The sequence below is a fragment of the Coregonus clupeaformis genome, chromosome 21, assembly GCF_020615455.1.
Source record: "Coregonus clupeaformis isolate EN_2021a chromosome 21, ASM2061545v1, whole genome shotgun sequence".
Taxonomy (NCBI): domain Eukaryota; kingdom Metazoa; phylum Chordata; class Actinopteri; order Salmoniformes; family Salmonidae; genus Coregonus; species Coregonus clupeaformis.
The window spans coordinates 5964590-5985208 of NC_059212.1; the positions used below are offsets into that span (position 1 = coordinate 5964590).

A 20619-nucleotide genomic window follows, 5' to 3' on the forward strand; every position below is an offset into this window, starting at 1 on the left:
AAAATTATTCAAGGCACTCAGATGTCAAACAGGAGTGATTATACAGTATCATGATTCTGGTTTTAAAAAATGAACAAATACACAAAAATATGTTATTTGATGTAACTTTGAGGTAACTTTGGCAATCTTGACACAACTCATGCAGAGGGAGATCAGATTTCAGGTCAGATAGATTTGGGAACCATCTGTTAGTTGTCAGATAATCTGCAAATCATTAAAGTACAATGTTGTATCACTGGGGATGAAAATACATATCTAAATATGTTTTTACATTTTAGTCATTTAGCAGACGCTCTTATCCAGAGCGACTTACAGTTAAGTGAGTGCATACATTTTCATACTGGCCCCCCGTGGGAATCGAACCCACAACCCTGGCCATGCTCTACCAACTGAGCTACATCCCTGCCGGCCATTCCCTCCCCTACCCTGGACGACGCTGGCTAATTGTGCGCCGCCCCATGGGTCTCCCGGTCGCGGCCGGCTACGACAGAGTCTGGATTCGAACCAGGATCTCTAGTGGCACAGCTAGCACTGTGATGCAGTGCCTTACACCACTGCGCCACTCGGGAGACTCACGGAGGTCACGGTGTCATCTTATGTGAACAATAATGTGTAAGAACGTTCTCTCTCATATCTATCCACTTGCAGTGTGCGTCTGGGTGTGAATGTTGCGAGTGTGTGGGTTTGACAGTGTGTGTGTGTGTGTGTGTGTGTGTGTGTGTGTGTGTGTGTGTGTGTGTGTGTGTGTGTGTGTGTGCGTGTATGTGTGTGTGTGCGTGCGTGCGTGTATGCGTGCGTGTTTAGCATCCCTTTTATTGTATAATATGAGACGACTGAGCAATTAAAATGTTCCCCATTTTAGAAACAAATGTTATCTTTTACCATATATTTTACCACAATGTCCTCAGTGGTTGTATAAATTGTAATTAGAGAGTTTAATAAAGCCTAAATAATGTTATGGTGAGTATAAAGGTCTCATACTGGTCATTACAGTATACACAGTATAAACATTCCTGTATCCAGTCAAATATGCTTTCCAATGGATATAAACTGTACACTGATAGGCTAAAGCGTGTCACTGCTTCAACGGCGACCTTTCAAGGTGAGTCTTGATGTTGTCGTTACAGCACAACCGATGGTCACATGGGACCTTAAACACTGTCGAGGGAAGACCGGAGCGTAGAGGTTGAAATGTCAGGTCAGGCATGTCTGTCAATCTGTACAGTATGGGCAACCAAAATAACATGGATACAGCATCAGCTGGAGGAGTCGTCTCAAATTCCAGGCCTGCGGGCCACAAATAAGCAGCTCTAGGTCTGATGTGGCCCGAGGGCCGGGAGTTTCAGACCCCTGAAATGGAACGTGTAGAATACTCCTAAAAACAAGATAATAGGTGGAAAGCACTCATGCTGCTATTACCTCATCTGACCTGGGTGCAGAGAACACACGATTAGAAAATATAGGCTGGATGCATCTAATTAGTGCAGAAGGTCAGTGAACTGTTGTGTTTGTTTTGGTGGTCAGAGCAGCTCGCCACCAGACTGTGTTCTGTTGTGTTTCTACGGGAGGGTTGGCTGGCTGCGTCCGTGCAGACTTCACAGGCTAGGGTTGGCAGCTGACGGTTTGTCGCAGACGGGGAACTAGAATAGACCCAGGCTATTCAACTTTGGGAGAGAGAGGACTCAAAACCTGAAAGGTATTGTGTCTTGTGTTGCAATGCTGCACTACAGGGGCTTCCAACTGTGTTAGTGTAGTTGAAGCTAAAGCAACGCTCAGGCTGTAATTCTAAATCATGCAGCCTTGTTGCCAAGTCTTGAAAGGAGTTGATTTGTTGAACAGGTGGATCGGGCGGAGGACATTTTCATTCCCTTCATAAGAAAGTCCCAAAAAGAGGATGGATTAATACAAAAAATTAAATGATAGTGAAAGATAAAGAAACACGTTTCAATCCTTAATGGATGGCTCTTGCTGCTGTCTGCCGCCTCCCCTCGGTGACAATGGCACTTTTTGATGACTAAGTTGAGGTGCTGAATGTTTTCATGTAATTTTGTCTGGATCTCTGAATGTGTAATTATCACTAGTAAAAATTTATATCTCTCTGTGCTTTACTTCCTCCTTGTAAATAAGAATGCTCTGTCAAATGTACTGTCAGTGACCTATCTAATGATTCAGTATTTTGCTAACCAGTAGGGGTCCCTATTACCATATAAATATGTCAACAACTGGGAGGCCCTTGCTGTGATACACTACATGACCAAAAGTATGTGGACACCTGCTTGTCGAACATCTCATTCCAAAATCATGGGCGTTAATATGGAGTTGGTCCCCCCTTTGCTGCTATAACAGCCTCCACTCTTCTGGGAAGGCTTTCCACTAGATGTTGGAACATTGCTGCGGGGAATTGATTCCATTCAGCCACAAGAGCATTAGTGAGGTCGGGCACTGATGCTGAGCGATTAGGCCTGGCTCGCAGTCGGCGTTCCAATTCATCCCAAAGGTGTTCAATGGGGTTCAGGTCAGGGCTCTGTGCAGGCCAGTCAAGTTCTTCCACACCGATCTCGACAAACCATTTCTGTATGGACCTCGCTTTGTTCATGGGGGCATTGTCATGCTGAAACAGGAAAGGGCCTTCCCCAAACTGTTGCCAGAAAGTTGGAAGCACAGAATCATCTAGAATGTCATAGTATGCTGTAGCGTTAAGATTTCCCTTCACTGGAACTAAGGGGCCTAGCCCGAACTGTGAAAAACAGCCCCAGAAATTATTCCTCCTCCACCAAACTTTACAGTTGGCACTATGCATTCGGGCAGGTGGCGTTCTCCTGGCATACACCAAACCAAGATTTGTCCGTCGGACTGCCAGATGGTGAAGCGTGATTCATCACTCCAGAGAACGCGTTTCCACTGCTCCAGAGTCCAATGGCTCCGAGCTTTACACCACTCCAGCCGACGCTTGGCATTGCGCATGGTGATCAAAGACTTGTGTGCGGCTGCTCGGCCATGGAAACGCATTTCATGGAGCTCCCGATGAACGGTTTTTGTGCTGACGTTGCTTCCAGAGGCAGTCTGGAACTCTGTAGTGAGTTTTGCTATGTGCTTCAGCACGCGGCGGTCCCGTTCTGTGAGCTTGTGTAGCCTACGACTTCGCAGCAGAGCCATTGTTGCTCCTAGACGTTTCCACTTCACAATAACAGCACTTACCGGGGCAGCTCTAGCAGGGCAGAAATTTGACGAACTGACTTGATGGAAAGGTGGCATCCTATGAAGGTGCCACGTTGAAAGTCACTGAGCTCTTCAGTAAGCATTCTACTGCCAATGTTTGTCTATGGAGATTGCATGGCTGTGTGCTCGATTTTATACACCTGTCAGCAACGGGTGTGGTTGAAATAGCCAAATTCACTAATTTGAAGGGGTGTCCATACACACTATATACAGTGTTCTCCCAAGTTCTCCCACTTAAAAAGATGAGAGAGGCCTGTCATTTTCATCATAGGTACACGTCAACTATGACAGACAAAATGAGAAAAAAAATTCTCCAGAAAATCACATTGTAGGATTTTTAATGAATTTATTTGCAAATTATGGTGGAAAATAAGTATTTGGTCAATAACAAAAGTTCCTCAATACTTTGTTATATACCCTTTGTTGGCAATGACACAGGTCAAACGTTTTCTGTAAGTCTTCACAAGGTTTTCACACACTGTTGCTGGTATTTTGGCCCATTCCTCCATGCAGATCTCCTCTAGAGCAGTGATGTTTTGGGGCTGTCGCTGGGCAACACGGACTTTCAACTCCCTCCAAAGATTTTCTATGGGGTTGAGATCTGGAGACTGGCTAGGCCACTCCAGGACCTTGAAATGCTTCTTACGAAGCCACTCCTTCGTTGCCCGGGCGGTGTGTTTGGGATCATTGTCATGCTGAAAGACCCAGCCACGTTTCATCTTCAATGCCCTTGCTGATGGAAGGAGGTTTTCACTCAAAATCTCACGATACATGGCCCCATTCATTCTTTCCTTTACACGGATCAGTCGTCCTGGTCCCTTTGCAGAAAAACAGCCCCAAAGCATGATGTTTCCACCCCCATGCTTCACAGTAGGTATGGTGTTCTTTGGATGCAACTCAGCATTCTTTGTCCTCCAAACACGACGAGTTGAGTTTTTACCAAAAAGTTCTATTTTGGTTTCATCTGACCATATGACATTCTCCCAATCCTCTTCTGGATCATCCAAATGCACTCTAGCAAACTTCAGACGGGCCTGGACATGTACTGGCTTAAGCAGGGGGACACGTCTGGCACTGCAGGATTTGAGTCCCTGGCGGCGTAGTGTGTTACTGATGGTAGGCTTTGTTACTTTGGTCCCAGCTCTCTGCAGGTCATTCACTAGGTCCCCCCGTGTGGTTCTGGGATTTTTGCTCACCGTTCTTGTGATCATTTTGACCCCACGGGGTGAGATCTTGCGTGGAGCCCCAGATCGAGAAGATTATCAGTGGTCTTGTATGTCTTCCATTTCCTAATAATTGCTCCCACAGTTGATTTCTTCAAACCAAGCTGCTTACCTATTGCAGATTCAGTCTTCCCAGCCTGGTGCAGGTCTACAATTTTGTTTCTGGTGTCCTTTGACAGCTCTTTGGTCTTGGCCATAGTGGAGTTTGTGTCACGGTTTCGGCCGAGGCTGCTCCTCCTCCTTGTTCGGGCAGGTTTCGGCGGTCGTCGTCCCCGGAGTACTAGCTGCTACCGATCTATGTTTCATGTTCGTTTGGTTTTGTCTTGATGTTGTACACCTGTGTCTAGTTAGTCCTCGTTAGTGTCCTATTTAGTTCTCGTTGTGTGTGTATGGTGTTGTGTGTGATTGCTCCTCTGTTTGGTGTTCTGAGCTACGTATCTTCCCTCCGTTGTTTGGAGAGGTTTTGGCACATGTTAGTGCGCCTTTTGTTTGACGCCTGTGTGCGCCTTTATTTCGCCTCCGGGCTTATTGTTCTCGTGTACTACGTGAATAACTCACTAAAGTCTTTTGGACTTAGCTTCTGCGTCCTGCGCTTGATTCCTGCACCACACCCACCTTCAGCACCCCTGACAGTTTGGAGTGTGACTGTTTGAGGTTGTGGACAGGTGTCTTTTATACTGATAACAAGTTCAAACAGGTGCCATTAATACAGGTAACGAGTGGAGGACAGAGGAGCCTCTTAAAGAAGAAGTTACAGGTCTGTGAGAGCCAGAAATCTTGCTTGTTTGTAGGTGACCAAATACTTATTTTCCACCATAATTTGCAAATAAATTCATTAAAAATCCTACAATGTGATGTTCTGGATTTTTTTTCCTCAATTTGTCTGTCATAGTTGACGTGTACCTATGATGAAAATTACAGGCCTCTCATCTTTTTAAGTGGGAGAACTTGCACAATTGGTGGCTGACTAAATACTTTTTTCCCCCACTGTATACAAAAGTAGGTTCTTCATATTTACATGGCTGTGTAATTATGAAAACGTCCATATAGGGATAAGATAGGACCTAGTAATAAATGTCTAGATTGAACATAATGTCCATCCTTACTGATGAACATTCTGTCTCTACTGTACAATGCTGAGGGTAATTCTGTACAATATACAACAATATACATTAACACAATATAGAATTGTGATCATACATGGCCATGCTAGTCCCTACAGAAGAACATACATTGCTGAAGGCCAAGTAGATTTTGTACACTACAATAAACTCCAATAGAACATTGTGATCATACACTGTCCAGGGAGCCCAACAGAGAATGATTTCTGCTCACCACTGTATCTGATGATTCTGTCTGTGGAGTCTCCCTCTCCGAAGCGTGTGATGGGGGTGAGTCGGACCAGGTAGGCCTCAGGCTTGATGAGCTCCGTCAGGTTGTGGGTGATCAGCTCGCCCTTGGCGATCGCTCCCTCCATGGGGATCTCCTGCTCCCACCACCTCGACTGGCCCGTCTAGACAACACATAGGAATTTCATTGGAAAAATCATTATTTTACATTTTTACATTTTAGTCATTTAGCAGACGCTCTTATCCAGAGCGACTTACATTTACATTTTAGTCATTTAGCAGACGCTCTTATCCAGAGCGACTTACAGTTAGTGAGTGCATACATAATTTTTTTATTTTTCATACCCCCCGTGGGAATCGAACCCACAACCCTGGCGTTGCAAACGCCATGCTCTACATCCCTGCCGACCATTCCCTCCCCTACCCTGGACAACGCTGGGCCAATTGTGCGCCGCCCCATGGGTCTCCCGCTCGCGGCCGGCTACGACAGAGCCTGGATGTTAGTGAGTTAGTGAGTGCATACATTATAATCAATTCCAATACTTTTTTTACAAGTGCACATAGGCCAAACTCGCCACATTATAATACATTCCTACTGGTCCCCTTTCTGAACTCAAGGTCAAAGAAAACATCATTGAAATCCAAACTAATAGAATACATTTGGCCATCACATACTGAATGGATTCCGTATTTTGCAAGGAAGGGCAACCATCACTACAGCCTCCATATCCCTTGGTTGTATGATCTTCGTCCCATCTACCATAAAGTTAGCCGACTAAACAATGTCCTGTGTAATTGTGTGCTACTCCATCGTAAATCGTGGAGTTGAGTTTAGTCGGCTACCATGAAGTCAGATCAAATCTCTGATTTAACCATATACCGTACCAGTCAAAAGTTTGAACACACCTCGTCATTCAAGGGTTTTTCTATATTTGTACTATTTTCTACAATGTAGAATAATAGCGAATACATCAAAACTATGAAATAACACATATGGAATCATGTAGTAACCAAAAAAGTGTTAAACAAATCAAAATATATTTTATATTTGAGATTCTTCAAATAACCACCCTTTGCCTTGATGACAGCTTTGCAAACTCTTGGCATTCTCTCAACCAGCTTCACCTGGAATGCTTTTCCAACAGTCTTGAAGGAGTTCCCACATATACTGAGCACTTGTTGGCTGCTTTTCCTTCACTCTGCGGTCCGACTCATCCCAAACCATCTCAATTGGGTTGAGGTCGGGGGATTGTGGAGGCCAGGTCATCTGATGCAGCACTCAATCACTCTCCTTCTTGGTAAAATAGCCCTTACACAGCCTGGAGGTGTGTTGGGTCATTGTCCTGTTGAAAAACAAATGACAGTCCCACTAAGTCCAAACCAGATGGGTTGGCGTATCACTGCAGAATGCTGTGGTACCCATGCTGGTTAAGTGTGCCTTAAATTCTTTAAATTAATCACAGACAGTGTCACCAGCAAAGCACCCCCACACCATAACACCTCCTCCTCCATGCTTTACGGTGGGAAATACACATGCAGAGATCATCCATTCACCCACACCACGTCTCACAAAGCCACGGCGGTTGGAACCAAAAATCTCAAATTTGGACTCCAGACCAAAGGACAAATTTCCACCGGTCAAATGTCCAATGCTCGTGTTTCTTGGCCCAAGCAAGTCTCTTCTTCTTATTGGTGTCCTTTAGTAGTGGTTTCTTTGCAGCAATTCGACCATGAAGGCCTGATTCACCCAGTCTCCTCTGAACAGTTGATGTTGAAATGTGTCTGTTACTTGAACTCTGTGAAGCATTTATTTGGCCTGCAATTTCTGAGGCTGGTAAATCTAATGAACTTATCCTCTGCAGCAGAGGTAACGCTGGGTCTTCTATTCCTGTGGCGGTCCTCATGAGAGCCAGTTTCATCATAGCGCTTGATGGTTTTTGCGACTGCACTTGAAGAAACGTTCAAAGTTCTTGAAATGTTCCATGTTGACTTCATGTCTTAAAGTAATGATGGACTGTTGTTTTTCTTTGCTTATTTGAGCTGTTCTTGCCATAATATGGATTTGGTCTTTTACCAAATAGGGCTATCTTCTGTATACCCCCCCTACCTTGTCACAACACAACAGATTGGCTCAAACGCATTAAGGATTAAGAATTAACTTTTAAGAAGGCAGACTTGTTCATTAAAATGCATTCCAGGTGACTTCTCATGAAATTGGTTGAGAGAATGTCAAGAGTGTGCAAAGCTGTCATCAAGGCAAAGGGTGGCTATTTCAAGAATCTCAAATAAAATAAATATTTTGATTTGTTTAACACTTTTTTGGTTACTACATGATTCCATATGTGTTATTTCATAGTTTTGATGTCTTCACTATTATTCTACAATGTAAAAAATAGTAAAAATAAAGAAAAACACTTGAATGAGTAGGTGTGTCCAAACTTTTGACTGGTAGCGTACATTAAAACCAGTAGATAGTGATAGCATTGACGTCATCCACGTATTCCTATGGAAAACTCCCGATGGCGCTTGAAGCCGGAAGTATTTGAATTTGAAGCGCGTGCCATATTGCTGAATGGGGCTGAAAGGCACCAGAGAGGAAGAGAGAGGAAGAGAGAGGCCCAACACGGCGGAAAATCTGTCTGTTTTTTCATTGTTTTGCTCCCACCATGCAAGGAGTTTTGTATGGAGGTCAATGAGAGTGTTGAATTTGGTCAACAAAAAAATGAATGGCTTGTTTGATACGTGAGGTTTATTTGATTTAATAAAAATGTCGGAATGCTTAAGTTGTTACGAGTGTACTGATATAAGTAGGATATGTGACATCCTGGCAACTTTGAGAAAAAAACTCTTTATATCAGAGTTGTCTCGAGATGGATATGCATATTTATGTTATGAGGCTAGTAGCATAGCATCTCTCTCCATTGAATACAGGCGGTTGACGTCAACAACCCTCGAATATTCAAAAAAGGATTACAATAATGAGATGTATCCACCAATCCAAAGAAAGGATAGGCGGGAGCTAGACAGCTTGCCGTGTCACTTTGTGGACAATGACTCCCATTGTTAGGGCGGAGAGACAGGTATCTTGTCAGTATATCCATAATCTTTGACAGCACCTAAAAAATCCCTAATGATCATGGTGAAAGTGGCCATAACTCACAAAGGATGTACTGTTGTTTTCATCCTGCCTGAGAGAGTAAACTATGGATTCTCCTATTAGCCTGCTGGCCCGTGATTGGTCTGTGTCAGCACATGGTCCTGTGTGATGACAAATGTAGCAGTCATAATGGATCACTATTTAATTAAATATCTCGATTTGTAGCAAACTTTAAAATAATTCACCGTGGGGATCGAACTTGATCATAATAAACTAATTTTTAAACCCAAAACGACCGTCAATTATATACTGAACAAAAATATAAATGCAACAATTTCAATAATTTTACTGTGTTACAGTTCATATAAGGAAACCAGTCACTTGAAATAAATGAATTAGGCCCTAATCTATGGATTTCACATGACTGGGCAGGGGCACAGCCATGGGTGGGCCGGGCTCCCAAGTGCCCTCCCAGGCCCACCCATGGCTGTGCCCCTGCTCAGTCATGTGAAATATATAGATTTTACCCACAAACAGAAATACTACTCAGCACCCCCCTCCCCCCTCAGACGATCCCCGCAGGTGAAGAAGCTGGATGTGGAGGTCCTGGGCTGGCGTGGTTACACATGGTCTGCAGTTGTGAGGCCGGTTAGACGTACTGCCAAATTCTTTAAAATGACGTTGGCGGTGGCTTATGGTAGAGAAATTAACATTAAATTCTCTGGCAACAGCTGTGGTGGACATTCCTGCAGTCAGCATGCCAATTGCATGCTCCCTCAAAACTTGTGGCAAATCTGTGGTATTTTGTTGTGTGACAAAACGGCACATTTTAGAGTGGCCATTTATTGTCGCCAGCACAAGGTGCACCTGTGTAATGATCATGCAGTTTAATCAGCTTCTTATTTCAGCAACTTGCCTGGTAAAATAAGGGTAAAATAAACTTTTGTTATTTATAAATTATTGATATGGCACACCTGTCAGGTGGATGGATTATCTTGGCAAAGGTGAAATGCTCCCTAACAGGGATGTAAACACATTTGTGCACAACATTTGAGAGAAATAAGCTTTTTGTGCTCTGATATTTTATTTCAGCTCACAAACATGGGACCAACACTTCACGTTGCGTTTATATTTTTGTTCAGTATATATTTTTTGGCCGTTCTGGTGATCGTAATTTAGATAGGCTTTCTAGGGCAGAGCAGGGTTTTTGGCACCACTAGGTTGCTACGCAGTAGCCGACCAGCAGAGCTCGTGACTTCACGCCCCAGACCGGACACTGGGGGCCTGGATTGAACAGCCTTTTCCAATAAGTTGAGACAAGGGGTGCATCTCAATTGTATTTCCTTGATTCCTCGTGTCCTCTTTGCCTCAATCAAGGAAATACAATTGAGATTCACCCAAGCTTGCACTCACTTAGCTGTATGCTAGTTTGCCCTCACTTAGCTGTATGGTCGTTTGCCCTCACTTAGCTGTATGCTAGTTTGCCCTCACTTAGCTGTATGCTAGTTTGCCCTCACTTAGCTGTATGGTCGTTTGCCCTCACTTAGCTGTATGCTAGTTTGCCCTCACTTAGCTGTATGCTAGTTTGCCCTCACTTAGCTGTATGGTAGTTTACCCTCACTTAGCTGTATGCTAGTTTGCTCTCACTTAGCTGTATGGTCGTTTGCCCTCACTTAGCTGTATGGTCGTTTGCCCTCACTTAGCTGTATGCTAGTTTGTGTGATTCTGGAGTGATGACAAGTGAAAGGAAAGGAAAGGGGGATATCTAGTCAGTTGTACAACTAAATGCATTCAACTGAAATGTGTCTTCTGCATTTAGCCCAACCCCTCTAAATCGGAGAGGTGCGGGGGGGGGCAGCCTTAAATTAACATCCACGTCATCAGCGCCCGGGGAACAGTGGGTTAACTGCCTTGCTCAGGGGCAGAACTATACGATTTTTACGTTGTCAGCTCGGGGATTCGATCCAGCAACCTTTCGGTTACTGGCCCTACGCTCCTACCCGCCAGAAGGCAACCCCTTGAGAGACTGGGGCTACGTCCTGATTATCTGCTATTCTCCCTAAGTGTGCACTTGGACACATCCAATCCAATATTTTTTAATTCGTGACTGGATGTGTACATTTAGGGAGAAGGTTGGAGAACCAGGAGGCAGCCTGTGAGTCCTCACAAGGCCTCTGTTTCCCTCCTTTGTACACCCCCATCCAGCCCAGGTTTACAATGTCTCAGAGTAGTGAATCACCGCATGGTGAGGGGTTATATATTTTACACTAAGCACCAACGTCCTCCAGAACGGCTGCCTCTGTTGTCGGGGAACACGTCTTCGACTTTATGGAAGACTTTACTAGCCCATCAGCCTGACTGACAGTTGTAAGTGGCATCGTGCTGTTTCTTTGAGCGGTTGTAAACTGTGGTTATTAACAGATAGATTTACTTCATTGGGCTGGAAGGAAGTTAACTGAATTTAATGCCGGACAGTGTCCACTTCAATTTATGGCACTTTTTCTTGTCTTTCATATTTTGTTGTTATAGTGACAGACAGGTTAAATTAGAGGGTGGGACAGAGGTAGAGGAGTGCAGACAGAAAAGACAGGACTGGGGATCAAATCCCCGCCTACAAGGCGTCATGGGTAGTCCAGAGTCGGCAGTCGCTAGACCAGACCAATGCTGTATGACCAGACCAATGCTGTATGGCCAGACCAATGCTGTATGACCAGACCAATGCTGTATGACCAGACTAATGCTGTATGACCAGACCAATGCTGTATGACCAGACCAATGCTGTATGACCAGACCAATGCTGTATGACCAGACCAATGCTGTATGACCAGACCAATGCTGTATGACCAGACCAATGCTGTATGACCAGACCAATGCTGTATGGCCAGACCAATGCTGTATGACCAGACCAATGCTGTATGACCAGACCAATGCTGTATGACCAGACTAATGCTGTATGACCAGACCAATGCTGTATGACCAGACCAATGCTGTATGGCCAGACCAATGCTGTATGACCAGACCAATGCTGTATGACCAGACCAATGCTGTATGACCACACTCTGCCATACTCTGTTGTACAGTACTGTCTATCACTACGACTTTTCATATCTGTCTTTGTACAGTACTGTCTATCACTACGACTTTTCATATCTGTCTTTGTACAGTACTGTCTATCACTACGACTTTTCATATCTGTCTTTGTACAGTACTGTCTATCACTACGACTTTTCATATCTGTCTTTGTACAGTACTGTCTATCAGTACGACTTTTCATTTCGGTCTTTGTACAGTACTGTCTATCACTACGACTTTTCATATCTGTCTTTGTACAGTCCTGTCTATCACTACGACTTTTCATTTCCGTCTTTGTACAGTCCTGTCTATCACTACGACTTTTCATATCTGTCTTTGTACAGTACTGTCTATCACTACGACTTTTCATTTCCGTCTTTGTACAGTACTGTCTATCACTACGACTTTTCATATCTGTCTTTGTACAGTACTGTCTATCACTACGACTTTTCATATCTGTCTTTGTACAGTACTGTCTACCAGTACGACTTTTCATTTCGGTCTTTGTACAGTACTGTCTATCACTACGACTTTTCATATCTGTCTTTGTACAGTACTGTCTATCACTACGACTTTTCATATCTGTCTTTGTACAGTACTGTCTATCACTACGACTTTTCATATCTGTCTTTGTACAGTACTGTCTATCACTACGACTTTTCATATCTGTCTTTGTACAGTACTGTCTATCACTACGACTTTTCATATCTGTCTTTGTACAGTACTGTCTATCACTACGACTTTTCATATCTGTCTTTGTACAGTACTGTCTATCACTACGACTTTTCATATCTGTCTTTGTACAGTCCTGTCTATCACTACGACTTTTCATATCTGTCTTTGTACAGTACTGTCTATCACTACGACTTTTCATTTCTGTCTTCCTTACAAATAAAACAGCCTGCCAATAAATCTATTGTGAAACTTCATAATTAATTGAATCCTTCATTGTGACCTACTGTTTTCGATGAATCACAAATGACACCTTCTCAACATAATGAATAGTATTTTGGGAAGACAAACAAAGACATTAACAAATGCATTTGAATACAACAAGCACACACACACACACACACACCACTACAGCTGCAATGACAATAGACTATTACTGCAGGAAATCTGTTAATGAATAGGTGACAATTATGAAATTGTCAAACATGCTGAAGAGCAGACACCTAATTGGAGCTGTGGTGTCACCGTGCTGGAAGCATTGAGATGAGATAAGATGCTTTAGTGCTTTGAATTTCCCGATTAACTGCTCACATGCAGAGCAAACAAGTTGCAGACAGAGACATGCATCTTCCAATCAAATATTAAAGGAATAATTTAAAGCGTGTATATTTTAATGTAAATATTAAAGGAATAATTTAAAGCGTGTATGTTTTAATATAAATATTAAAGGAATAATTTAAAGCGTGTATATTTTAATATAAATATTAAAGGAATAATTTAAAGCATGTATATTTTAATATAAATATTAAAGGAATAATTTAAAGCGTGTATGTTTTAATATAAATATTAAAGGAATAATTTAAAGCGTGTATATTTTAATGTAAATATTAAAGGAATAATTTAAAGCGTATATATTTTAATATAAATATTAAAGGAATAATTTAAAGCGTGTATATTTTTATATAAATATTAAAGGAATAATTTAAAGCGTGTATATTTTAATATAAATATTAAAGGAATAATTTAAAGTGTGTATATTTTAATATAAATATTAAAGGAATAATTTAAAGCGTGTATATTTTAATATAAATATTAAAGAAATAATTTAAAGCGTGTATATTTTAATATAAAAACCTTCGCTCTCTTAGTTCCCTTGTTGGTTTCTTAGTCACATGATTAATCTAGAACCAGCTAAGCATGTCAAATTAAACTCACCCCACATAACTTCCTCGGTCTTCAGGTACTTAGAAAGATAAACACCAGCGCACTAGTCAAAAGAGATTAGCCTCAAAATATAACAATAGGCTGAATATGAGTACAATACAATATCTAGCTTTTAGTGAAGCCCCAATGTTTTGAAGTATAAAGCAATGGACTGTACTGTTGCCTTGCTTCCAGGTTTATTGTATTAGAGACAGTTGAGGACAAACACTATAAATGAACACAAAACAACTATGTTGTATCTCACTGATGCAAAAAATAATCGACTGTCCTGCTGTTCACATCATCATTAGTACATCTCAGTTCTATGAATTGTACATAAAAGGTCAAACGAACCGTGAACGGCTCAAAAATAAAATAATTTCCGTTTTCATTCTTTATTGAACATCTGTATTCATATCCCGTCACTCAAAATGATGAAGAGTGACTATTTTTCAATGCATCACCAGCAATAACTCATAACACCATCTCGATTAATTGTCTTTCCATGCCCGGAGATGCAACAACACTTTGTCTATGTGGCCAACCCCCCGAGCAATGTTGTGCGGCTAATCACTGTTGATCTTGGCTACAACAATTGGCACGCTCGCCATTTTCCCAGGGTGCCAAGGCCCACGTTGACTCGTGTGACAGCTGACTGAGTCACAGTGGGCCTGGCAGCCGACAAATAGAAGATGACTGGTCAAAGCCAGAATTCAACAAATGGAGAGTGGAACTGGTGGGAAGTGAGCAGGGGGACCTGTGAGGCCCACAGTGTTCTCATCTGCAACCTTCTCTCCTGCAGCTCCCCGCTACCCCGCTAATCACATCTACATCTTCCGCACATCCAATTGCGTGGCTATTGCCACGGCTAGCTTACTAATTTCAAGTCTGCAGTTCTTAGCAGGACATTATTTTTCTTGCCTGTTCTTCTATCCACATGGAGTTTGAGCCGTAGAGATATACAGTACAATACTACAGTATGTGTTATAATACTGTTTATATGGTTTCAGCATGGAACCAAGGCTGGAATGTTAGAGATAAAGGATAGACTTGTATGATCATTATGAGAGGATAACCAGACATTTTAAGGGGTCATACAGTACATGCTTGTCACAAGTTTTATAACACATTATACCTACATCACAATACATTATTCCTACAGGCATGTAAAGGGATACCAATTATGCTTACATACAGTTGAAGTCAGAAGTTTACATACACCTTAGCCAAATACATTTAACGTTTTTCACAATTCCTGACATTTAATCCTAGTAAAAATGCCCTGTCTTAGGTCAGTTAGGATCACCACTTTATTTTAAGAATGTGAAATGTCAGAATAATAGTAGAGAGAATGATTTATTTAAGCTTTTATTAATTTCATCACATTTCCAGTGGGTCAGAAGTTTACATACACTCAATTAGTATTTGGTAGCATTGCCTTTAAATTGTTTAACTGCCTCCTTGCTCGCACACGCCTTTTCAGTTCTGCCAACACATTTTCTATAGGATTGAGGTCAGGGCTTTGTGATGGCCACTCCAATACATTTACATCATTTAGCAGACGCTCTTATCCAGAGTGACTTACAAATTGGTGCATTGAACTTATGATAGCCAGTGGGACAACCACTTTTTTTATTTATGGGGGGTGGGTGAAGAAGGATTACTTTATACTATTCCAGGTAGGGTTTCAAGTGTCTCCGGGAAGGTGGTCAGTGACTCCGCTGTCCTGGCGTCGTGGGGGAGCTAGTTCCACCATTGGGGTGCCAGAGCAGCAAATAGCTTTTACTGGGCTGAGCGGGAACTGTGCTTCCGTAGAGGTAGGGGGGCTAGCAGGCCAGAGGTGGATGAACGTAGTGCTCTCGTTTGGGTGTAGGGTCTGATCAGAGCCTGAAGGTAAGGAGGTGCCGTTCCCCTCACAGCTCCGTAGGCAAGCACCATGGTCTTGTAGTAGATGCGAGCCTCAACTGGAAGCCAGTGGAGTGTGTGGAGGAGCGGGTGACATGAGAGAACTTGGGAAGGTTGAACACCAGACGGGCTGCAGCGTTCTGGATAAGTTGAAGGGGTTTAATGGCACAAGCAGGGAGCCCAGCCAACAGCGAGTTGCAGATATCCAGACGGGAGATGACAAGTGCCTGGATTAGGACCTGTGCCGCTTTCTGTGTAAGGTAGGGTCACCGCTTTGATGTCAGCAGAGAACAACAGGGTATTGTCCAGGGTCACGCCAAGGTTCTTTGCACTCTGGGAGGAGGACACAATGGAGTTGTCAACCGTGATGGCGAGATCATGGAGCGGGCAGTCCTTCCCCGGGAGGAAGAGCAGCTCCGTCTTGCCGAGGTTCAGCTTGATGTCACATGATCTCAGCATAATACCTTGACTTTGTTGTCCTTAAGCCATTTTGACACAACTTTGGAAGTATGCTTGGGGTCATTGTCCATTTGGAAGACCCATTTGCGACCAAGCTTTAACTTCCTGACTGATGTCTTGAGATGTTGCTTCAATGTATCCACATAATTTTCCTTCCTCATCATGCCATCTATTTTGTAAAGTGCACCAATCCCTCCTGCAGCAAAGCACCCCCACAGCATGATGCTGCCACCCCCGTGCTTCACGGTTGGGATGGTGTTCTTAGGCTTGCAAGCGACCCCCTTTTTCCTCCAAACATAACGATGGTCCTTATGTCCAAAAAGTTCTATTTTTGTTTCATCAGACCAGAGGACATTTCTCCAAAAAGTATGATTTTTGTCCCCATGTGCAGTTGCAAACCGTAGTCTGGCTTTTTTTATGGCGGTTTTGGAGCAGTGGCTTCTTCCTTGCTGAGTGGCCTTTCAGGTTATGTCGATATAGGACTCGTTTTACTGTGGATATAGATACTTTTGTACCGGTTTCCTCCAGCATCTTCACAAGGTCCTTTGCTGTTGTACTGGGATTGATTTGCACTTTTCGCACCAAAGTATGTTCATCTCTAGGAGACAGAACGCGTCTCCTTCCTGAGCGGTATGACGGCTGCGTGGTCCCATGGCATTTATACTTGCGTAATATTGTTTGTACAGATGAACGTGGTACATTCAGGCGTTTGGAAATTGCTCCCAAGGATGAACCAGACTTGTGGAGGTCTTGGCTGATTTATTTTGATTTTCCCATGATGTCAAGCAAAGAGGCACTGCGTTTGAAGGTAGGCCTTGAAATACATCCACAGGTACACCTCCAATTGACTCAAATGATGTCAATTAGCCTATCAGAAGTTTCTAAAGCCATGACATCATTTTCTGGACTTTTCCAAGCTGTTTAAAGGCACAGTCAACTTAGTGTATGTAAACTTCTGACCCACTGGAATTGTGATACAGTGAATTATAAGTGAAATAATCTGTCTGTAAACAATTGTTGGAAAAATTACTTGTGTCATGCACAAAGTAGATGTCCTAACCGACTTGCCAAAACTATAGTTTGTTAACAAGAAATTTGTGGAGTGGTTGAAAAACTAGTTTTAATGACTCCAACCTAAGTGTATGTAAACTTCTGACTTCAACTGTATACGCATAGGCCTGTGTCACTCAAGAGGCAAAACTCATGTGCAGTGTACAGTGAGGGAAAAAATTATTTAATCCCCTGCTGATTTTGTACGTTTGCCCACTGACAAAGAAATGATCAGTCTATAATTTGAATGGTAGGTTTATTTGAACAGTGAGAGATAGAATAACAACAAAAAAATCCAGAAAAACGCATGTTTTAAAAATGTTATAAATTGATTTGCATTTTAATGAGGGAAATAAGTATTTGACCCCCTCTCAATCAGAAAGATTTCTGGCTCCCAGGTGTCTTTTATACAGGTAACGATTAAAGGGAGTACTCCTAATCTCAGCTTGTTACCTGTATAAAAGACACCTGTCCACAGAAGCAATCAATCAATCAGATTCCAAACTCTCCACCATGGCCAAGACCAAAGAGCTCTCCAAGGATGTCAGGGACAAGATTGTAGACCTACACAAGGCTGGAATGGGCTACAAGACCATCGCCAAGCAGCTTGGTGAGAAGGTGACAACAGTTGGTGCAATTATTCGCAAATGGAAGAAACACAAAATAACTGTCAATCTCCCTCGGCCTGGGGCTCCATGCAAGATCTCACCTCGTGGAGTTGCAATGATCATGAGAACGGTGAGGAATCAGCCCAGAACTACACGGGAGGATCTTGTCAATGATCTCAAGGCAGCTGGGACCATAGTCACCAAGAAAACAATTGGTAACACACTACGCCGTGAAGGACTGAAATCCTGCAGCGCCCGCAAGGTCCCCCTGCTCAAGAAAGCACATATACAGGGCCGTCTGAAGTTTGCCAATGAACATCTGAATGATTCAGAGGAGAACTGGGTGAAAGTGTTGTGGTCAGATGAGACCAAAATCGAGCTCTTTGGCATCAACTCAACTCTTTGTGTTTGGAGGAGGAGGAATGCTGAAGGACAACTTCACTGCATCAAAGGGACGATGGACGGGGCCATGTACCGTCAAATCTTGGGTGAGAACCTCCTACCCTCAGCCAGGGCATTGAAAATGGGTCGTGGATGGGTATACCAGCATGACAATGACCTAAAACACAGGAGTCGCTCAAGAAGAAGCACATTAAGGTCCTGGAGTGGCCTAGCCAGTCTCCAGACCTTAATCCCATAGAACATTTGTGGAGGGAGCTGAAGGTTCGAGTTGCCAAACGTCAGCCTCGAAACCTTAATGACTTGGAGAAGATCTGCAAAGAGGAGTGGAGCAAAATCCCTCCTGAGATGTGTGCAAACCTGGTGGCCAACTACAAGAAACGTCTGACCTCTGTGATTGCCAACAAGGGTTTTGCGATCAAGTACTAAGTCATGTTTTGCAGAGGGGTCAAATACTTATTTCCCTCATTAAAATGCTAATCAATTTATAACATTTTTGACGTGCGTTTTTCTGGATTTTTTTGTTGTTATTCTGTCTCTCACTGTTCAAATAAACCTACCATTAAAATTATAGACTGATCATTTCTTTGTCAGTGGGCAAACGTACAAAATCAGCAGGGGATCAAATCCTTTTTTCCCTCACTGTAAATGGCATTAGCATGTACTTTACTAATGCCCCTAATATTCCAAAAGTGCACTACACTGCTCTTCCGCCCCAGTTTAGGTCCCATGTCGCTGAGATGTTAGGAAGTTATCAGCTCAGTCTGCCGTTCAAACACTTCACCCCCAGAGGGGAAAAGGGACCGTCGCCCTCGTCTGAGACTTGACTTTTAACACATCCTCGAACATGAGCACGGCCCTCTGCATCCTCCTTCCTCCAGCTTCCTCCTGCTTCCTCCTCCTTCCTCCTGCTTCCTCCTCCTACCCCTCCTGTCTCCTCCTGCCTCCTACCCCTCCTGTCTCCTCCTGCCTCCTCCTGCTTCCTCCAGCTTCCTCCTGCCTCCTACCCCTCCTGTCTCCTCCCGCCTCCTACCCCTCCTGTCTCCTCCTGCCTCCTATCCCTCCTGTGTCTCCTGCCTCCTACCCCCTCCTGTCTCCTCCTGCCTCCTACCCTTTCTGTCTCCTCCTGCCTCCTACCCCTCCTGTCTCCTCCTGCCTCCTTCTCCTCCTGCCTCCTACCCCTCCTGCCTCCTACCCCTCCTGTCTCCTCCTGCCTCCTACCCCTCCTGTCTCCTCCTGCCTCCTACCCCTCCTGTCTCCTCCTGCCTCCTACCCCTCCTGTCTCCTCCTGCCTCCTACCCCTCCTGTCTCCTCCTGCCTCCTACCCCTCCTGTCTCCTCCTGCCTCCTACCCCTCCTGTCTCCTCCTGCCTCCTACAGCCTCCTGATGCCTCTTCCAACCTCTTCCAACCTCCTCCATTTTCCCCCTGTTTCCAACAGCATCCTCCTACCTCCTCATGCCTCTTCCTGCCTCCTCCTGCCTCCTCCTACCCCACCAGCCTCCTCCTGCCTCCTCCTACCCCACCAGCCTCCTCCAGCCTCCTCGTACCCCAACCAGCCTCCTCCTGCCTCCACCAGCCTGACATTTCATTTCCTACAACGCTGACCTTTATATTCAAATATCAGCGGCGGGGGAATACATATGCCTGTTGGTTCATCTCCTCCAGTGTGTATGGCAGAGACTCAGACACAGCCATAAAATTGGGGCGAATTAAATTGTAAAAGTGCAGATGTGTTATTTGACTCGTTTTGAAGATTGCCCACGTTGCAGGGAAGAGGTAGAGAAGGTAAGAGCCATTTATTTTCCATGTTATGTTCATTCACAGTGATAATGACCACTTGTTATGATGGTTCTCTTTATGGTCATAATCGGACTGAATGCTATGTCCTCTATAAAAATGCACCCACCTTTCACCATTTACTGCTGCTGAGAGAGTGTAGATCATACAGATAATCTCATGTATGGTTATATACACAGTCAGACAAAATGCTATGTCATCCACCAAACAGGTGGATGTACATGTATGTATTTTCTAGTTTTGTGTGTGCTTGTTTTAAAATGGTCGAATTAATAAACTAAACTGTTCCCTCACATTCTGCTCTGCTCCTTTTGTATTCTGCTAAGCAATGTATGTTGCCTGTTGGAGGTAAAATGGTGTTGCCATGGCAACGAGCCTCACTTCTCATTCATGCCATCATTCTGCAAATCTTGTTGTATAAAGGAGGAGAGAGAGAGAATAGAAGAGAAAAAGAGAGAGGAAGAAAGAGAGGGAATTGAGAGAATGAAAGAGAAAAAGAGAGAGCGAGACAGACAGAAAGAGAAGAAAAGAGAAAAACAGATAGAAAGGGAGAGGGAGGAAGAGA

At 43.6% G+C, this 20619-nt stretch overlaps 1 protein-coding gene across 2 annotated transcripts in view; it reads right to left on the reverse strand.

The window, feature by feature from the left end:
• The window catches only part of LOC121539027 (MAM domain-containing glycosylphosphatidylinositol anchor protein 2-like), a 195640-nt gene that overhangs the window by 20289 nt on the left and 154732 nt on the right, over nt 1-20619 (reverse strand). For both annotated transcript variants that reach the window (XM_041847215.2, XM_045206173.1), the window contains exon 11: nt 5778-5955. In XM_041847215.2, the coding sequence (XP_041703149.1) occupies nt 5778-5955 (178 nt within the window). The remainder of the gene's footprint in view (nt 1-5777; nt 5956-20619) is intronic.